Genomic DNA, 6,800 nt, shown 5'->3' on the forward strand with positions numbered 1-6,800 from the left:
AAAAAAAAAAAAAAAAAGTTCAAGGCCAGCCTCAGCAATTTAGCGAGGCTCAAAGCAACTTAGCGAGACCCTGTCTCATAATAAAAAGGGCTGGGGAGCGCGCTCTTGGCGCGGCGGCGGCCCCTCGGGCTGCCAGTCCCGGGTTAGAATTGCGCCTCTCCTCGGACATCGGGCCGTCCACGATCTCTGGCTCCTTCTACCATGGCATAAGGATAGCACTGCCAACGAATAAAACTGCTATGCTTTAAACCTCGAGGTCGTGAAGCGGTTCACAACTCTCCCAATTCCTTCCGGCTCAAAGCCAAAGTCCCCCAGGCCCCCCCCTGCGCACGCCTCCGGCTCCCTCTCCCTCTCCTCTCGCTGATCCTCAAGCAAGCGCACAGTGCTTCGAGCTCAGAGCCATTGCCGGTGCTGTGCTCTCTCTCTGGACGCCTCTGTCCCCAGGGATCTGCATGGCTTCCTCCCTCCCCTCCTTCAGGTCTCTGCTCAAACGCCACCTCCTCTGAGAAGCCCTCCCTCATCTCCCCGTGTAGCGCCCACCATTTACTCCCCATCTCCTCTTTATTCTTCTCCACCGTCCTGACAACCACTAAGCTTGTTCTGGGTTTCTCTGCTTCTGTGGCTGTCCCCCTCGGGAGAACACAGCCCCCAGGGCAGGGCTTTCCCGCTGCGTGGTCCCCTGCCTTGTGCTCAGGGTCTGGCGCCCTGCAGAGGCTCCTTCCAGCCAGCTGAGCACTTCCGTTGTGCAGGGCAGCTCTAAGCTCTCAAAGTGACCTCACGGACCCCTCAGCATGTCCCAGGGACCAGGTGTCCTTACCCTCCTTTTACAGAGGAGATAGTGGAGCCCAGAGAAGTGAATTTAGAAACTTGCTTGTTCAGGACTTAGCAGCGCCCCTGGCCCACAGTAGGTGCTTAAGAAACATCAATACTTATCATCCATATCCAGAGCTGAGCTCTTCTCCAGGTCCCTGAACCTCTGGGATTCTGCACAGGAGGCCTTGGTGACCTTGCTCCTCTGTGCCTCAGCTGCCCATCTAGAGGCCTTTATCACTTCCCTTGAATCTCTGCTCCAATGGCCTCTTCTGAGAATTCCCCACCCAGTCCCTGGCACTCCTGTCCCGCTCCCTACTTGATTTCCCACCTTGGCCCTTGTCACCATTGGCCAGTCTGTATGTGCTACTAATTTTTCAATCCCCTCCCCTCCAGTTAGAGTGTCAGATTCCCAAGGGCAGGATTTTGTCCAACGTGTTGGCACTCAGTGCCTAGAACAGTGCCTGGCACACAGTCACTTTTTATTAAAAATAAACGAACTTACTCAGGAGGCTGAGACCGGACAGATTGCAAGTTTGAAGCCAGCCTGGGCAACTTAACAAGACCCTACCTAAAACAAAACAAAACAAAGGGCTGGGGAGGGCTAGGACTAAGTGGTAGACTGTCCAGTGTGTGAAAGGTCTTGGGTTCAATCCTAAGTATAAGATTTTTTATTTTTTAAATCAGGAATAAAACCCAGTGGAGATTAACCACAGAGCCACATCCCAGCCCTTTTTGTGTTTATTTTGAGATAGGATCTCACTAAGTTACTTAGGCCCTCACTAAATTGCTGAGGCTGGCTTTGATGTCATGATCCTCTTGTCTGGGCCTCCCGAGACACTGGGATCGCAGGCATGTGCTACCATGCCCTGCTTGAATTTTTTTTTCCCAGTATTTGGGGTGGAACTCAGAGGCACTCTACTACTGAGTCATGCCCCCAGCTCTTTATATCTTTTTATTTTGAGACAGGGCCAATCTAAGACTGGCCTAAAACTTGTGATCCTCCTGCTTCAGCTTCCTGAGGTTATAGGTGTGGCCACCAGTCCCAGCAAAAAATTGTAATTTATAAACTATTTAATATTTACACAGAAAATATTTCCTTGATTACAATAATGTACGTAATTGGGGTGATGAAAATATTCTAAGATTGTGGTCTGGGAAGGTGGCTCTGTGGTAGAGTGCTTGTCTAGCATGTGTGAGACCCTGGGTTCAATCCCCAGCACGTGCAAACACACACACACACAGCCACCCTAGAGGGATCTCTGAGTGTCCAACCACTTTGTCTCTTTGAATATGCTGAATAGCCTAGGTGCTGTCTTGCCTGCATGTATTTCTGTCCCTGTTTCCTGAATCAGGGATCCTATTTCAGGGGTTGCAGCCTCTGGGGTCCCCCTCCCCAAGACACTATCTCATTTTTATTTTGTTCTGCTTTTCTGGTTCCCTCCTTCCCCATCTGTCCAAATGGTCTGGAGAAAATTTGCCACGTGCCACACATGAATGGACCTTGAATAAATCACACCAAGTGAAACAGCCCGTCACCCGGGGACAGACGCTGTGTGATTCCACTCACTGGGAGGGGCCTAGAGGAGCCAGAGACAGAAGGCAGACTGTGGTTAGCTGGGGGTCACTGGACGCTTACAATGGTCAATATGTTCAGTTGTGCGTTATGTACATTTTACCACAATTTTTTTTAAAAGCAAAAATTTAAAAAAAATGGATGGAGGTGACAGCCAGTGTGTCTGGATTTTAGTGGCTGAAGTACGGGTGCTGTCTGTCTTGGTTCAGACCCCGCCTGCGTCCCTATTACTGGGCCATGTCGTGGAGCCTCCTGATTGACCCCGATGGTTCCGCATGGGAAGGGAAAACCCACAGAACACCACCAAGCTGCAGCTGTGACCCGCAAGCAAAGAGGCTTATTTTGTGTGTTCATGGAATGGCAGCCGTTGCCTTCTTCTGCTCCGCGGCACGCAGTCACCCTTTCAGAACGGAGGCCCTGGAAATCAAGGCCACCCTCTGAGTGCGGCCACCAGGGATCAAGTCCTGTGTCCTGTGTGATCCAAGACCAGAAGAGCGCCCTTCTCTCACGGCGCTTTATTTCGGTCTAGAGCTAGGAAGGGAGCTAGCCCATCCCTCTGAGCCCCCATTTATCAGCTACCCACCCACAAACAACCCCACGGGCCTCTAGAGAAGATGGGCGCGTCTGACAGGTCCAGCCGCCACTGCCGCGGTTGCCTAGGCTGGCACAGTGGGCTTGGTTGCCACTCCCCCACCGCCCTTCCCCACTTGGCCGTCAGAGGGCGCCAGTGAGCCTCATCAGCTCACAGTCCTCCAAGGCTCAGAAGCTGGCTGTGGTCCCCTCTTAGAGGGAGAGCCAAGTCACCCCCAGGAGCACAAGGTCCTATAGGATTAGGCTTCCTTTGTTCCCTCCTGACCTTACTTCGGTCTTCTGCCACTTACTTCCTGAGTTCCAACCCCACTGGTCACCTTGCTGTTGGCTGTTCCTTGAGTCTTAGATGCTCTTGGCCCAGAGATCCCTGATGTTTCCTGCTATATTTCATGCATGACTCTGCTTATATGTAACCTCCCTTGCCACCTGATCCTGAGACATGTCATGTGCAGTTGAACAGGCTGTTCATTGTACAAGTCACTGTGAATGGATGAGAGGGGGCTAGAATCCAGCTCACCTCCAAAATCCAGGAGGCTGCAGGAGAAAGGGGCACCATTTTCTAGTTTACACAAAGGGGACTAGCGCCTCCCTTGAGAATGTCTGTTGTTGTAGGCCACCCAGTTTGTGGCATTTTGTTACAGAAGTCCAAGGAGACCAACACACTTCGATTTGACTCATCACTGTTTGGTAGCCAATCCTCAAGATGTGCGTCAGCCATACTGGTGAATCTGTCTACTCACCGAAATTTCTTTGAACACCTTAAATCAATACCCCTGGTACTTCCACGGGCATGCACAGGACAGCAAAATAGCAAGTCACCCCCACACGTGTTCCCAGGCAATGTGGAAGAGGAATAGGCGCCTCTGTGCCTTCCGTTTCAGTGCTCATATTGCAAGCAAGTCCCTTTTATGTGGCACCACATTTTCCACATTCGGGAGCTTCTTGAGTGATTCACTGTTTAAAACGGCCCCTAGTGGAGACTGAAGAGCTGCCTTGGTCACCAAGCGCAAGGCTGTGTTGCGCCTCACGCGGGGGGATATGGATAAGCTGTGGCCAGGCACAAGTTCCATGCTGTTGGCTGAATTCTGAGCCAGGGAGCCAGCGGCACAAGGGTCCCTGGCTATCCTGGGAGACTGGCCCCAGGCCCCACTGTAGATACCTACATCCTTGTCTACTCAAGTCCCTGATACAAAATGGCATAGTGTCTGCATATAATTATGCACATCCTGCTGTATGCTTCAAATCATCTCTAGGTGACTTGTTATATCTAACGCAACGTAAAGGCTAGATTATGGTTGTCATGCTGTATTGTTTAGGGAACTGTGACAGTCAAAAAAGTCTGTACATGTTTAGTACAGATGCAGTTTTTACAGAAACATTTTTGATCCTGTTGGCTGAACCCACAGATGGGGAACCCCGGGATGTGGAGAGCTGATTATATATATTAAAAAAGGTAATTTTAAACAGCAACATATGTTGGGTGCAGTGGTGCACGCCTGTAATTCCAGCGACTCAGGAGGCTGAGGCAGGAGAATGGAAAGCTCAAGGCCAGGGACCTGGGGATATAGCTCAGTTGGTATAATGCTCGCCTCCCATGCACAAGGTCCTGGGTTCAATCCCCAGCACCAAAAAAAAAAAAAAAAAGTTCAAGGCCAGCCTCAGCAATTTAGCGAGGCTCAAAGCAACTTAGCGAGACCCTGTCTCATAATAAAAAGGGCTGGGGATGTGGCTCAGTGGTTAAGCACCCTGGGTTCAATCTCGGGTACTAAGTAAAACAGCAATGAACATAAAAGGAGCTGACATACTGATCAGCTGATGAAAGCATCGTGGCCAGAGGCTGCCAGGACTCTTCTCCCACAGAGTGTTTCTGAGGATCATAGAATGTTTTTTTTTTTTTTAATATTTATTTTTTAGTTTTTGGCGGACACAACATCTTTGTTTGTATGTGGTGCTGAGGATCGAACCGGGCCGCATGCATGCCAGGCGAGCGCGCTACCGCTTGAGCCACATCCTCAGCCCTGGATCATAGAATCTTACCCAGAATATTTAGAATGGCCTGCCCTGGGCGTGGCTGTTCACCCTCTGCCTCCTCAGATCACCCATTCAAAGGGGCCTGTCTTGTTCATGAGTACCCCAGGGCCTGGTATGCAGAAGGTGCTCAAAAACTGGTATGTGGTTAGTCCCTCCCGCCCTCCCATGCAGGCCTAGCTCCTAAACCCCAACTCCAACCCCACCAAAGCAACAGGGCCAAAGGGGCTTGAGTACAGTTTTAAAAAAAGGATCAGTTTTTAATTTACAAGAGTTCTAAATGTACAGAATTCTCCTTTAAAAAAATCGTTATACACAATAAATACAGTACAAAAAAAATTATCTTACAGTACTAGTTTTGTCTCAGAGATTTCAAAACGTGGCGCGGGCAGCTGGAGGCAGGAAGAGCAGAGGGAAGACCATGGGGGAAGGGGGACGCGCCCCCAGTTTTCTGTTGCTCAGATTTCAAAGTGGAGGGGTGGGAGCATGTGGGAACCTCTCTCACCTGCACGCGCGCCCACGCACGCGTACACACACGTACACACACACGTACACACACACACACCCCGAGACCAGGCACAGGGCTGGACGCGCACACGCACGTCTGCGAGGCAGGCGGTCTGGGACACTGGCTCCTGCCCTCTTCTCCGGTTTCCTTTTACAGCCAGTGGGGGGCGCTGGGGAGACGCTGCGCGCACCCGGGAGGACACCCCCAGCCCCAGCGCCTTGGGCCATGATCTGTGGATCCACACATTCAGGTACCTAGAGGTGAGCAGTGGGAGCCACCAGGTGCCCCCATCCCAGGCAAACACTCGCACGTGTCCCCAGACAGGGGCGGGCAGTGGCAGAAAGTGGGAAGAAACAAGAACTGACACACCAGGACGGCCCCTCCTTTGGCTGGGGCCATTCTCCATTGCAGCCCCCTCCCCTAAGCCCACGCCCACTCTGCCCACTCTGCCGAGGCAGGAGGCGGGGAGGAGGCCTTTGTGACTCAAATAACTTAGGCAAAAAGAACTGTCAGGGGATCCCCGGCTCGGCTGTGTCCCCCAGGAGGCTATGGTCGGATGCCCAGCGGATGCCCTGGTGGCCGCGACAGGGATGGGAAGACCAGCCGGTGTTATCTGTTCAACGTCCTGGCGCCGAGGCCGCCGTTGTGACTGGAGGGTGGGTAGGCCTCGGGCCTGTGCAGGGGCGACGGCGAGGTGGGCGTGACGGCCGCGGGGCCGGCGTGGGGGTACGGGGGTGCGGGCGTCCTGCCGGGGGCCTGCTGGAGGTTCAGGATGCTGTCGATGGCGCTCTGAAGGTGTTCGGTGAGCGTGTCGTCCTGCGGGCTGTCGCTGGAGAAGCTGGCCTGGTCCACATCTGGGGACTCGGACTTGCGCCGCTTGGCAGGTGGCAGCGGGGGCGCCTCCCAGGCGGCCTCCCCGCTGCCCCCGCCCTGCCCGGCGCCGGCTGCGGGCTCGGGCGGGGCCCCCTTCAGCATGCGCTGGTACAGCTCGTCCTCCACGGCTGCCAGCTCGCGGATGAGCCCGCTGGTGGCTTCGTCCACTTTGGTGGGCAATGGGGCGGGACTGCCGCCGCGGGCCCTGCCTGTGCTCTCCGCGGCGCCGGGCGCCTCCACGTTCTCACGGTAGGTCTTCCGGAGCGGCAGGCGCGGGCAGTGCGTGGCGGGCACCGCGGCCTTGCGGTCGGCGGGCGGCGGGTGGTCCACAGTGCCGTTCATCTGGCCCCGTGGGCGGCGGGGGCGGCGGGGGCCGTACTCGGTAGAGGTGGTCGGCGTCTCTCAAGGGCACAC

The 6,800-nt window shown here is 54.1% G+C and overlaps 1 protein-coding gene across 1 annotated transcript in view; it reads right to left on the reverse strand.

Annotated features, from left to right (window-relative positions):
- Nucleotides 1–5,239: 5,239 nt before the first annotated feature.
- The window catches only part of Bicra (BRD4 interacting chromatin remodeling complex associated protein), a 27,966-nt gene continuing 26,405 nt past the window's right edge, over nucleotides 5,240–6,800 (reverse strand). Inside the window, 2 exon segments of the mRNA XM_015496988.2 lie at nucleotides 5,240–6,734; nucleotides 6,736–6,764. Coding sequence (XP_015352474.1) covers nucleotides 6,123–6,734; nucleotides 6,736–6,764 — 641 coding nt within the window. The 3' untranslated portion in view covers nucleotides 5,240–6,122.

Source organism: Marmota marmota, unplaced genomic scaffold, assembly GCF_001458135.2.
Source record: "Marmota marmota marmota unplaced genomic scaffold, marMar, whole genome shotgun sequence".
Lineage (NCBI taxonomy): Eukaryota > Metazoa > Chordata > Mammalia > Rodentia > Sciuridae > Marmota > Marmota marmota.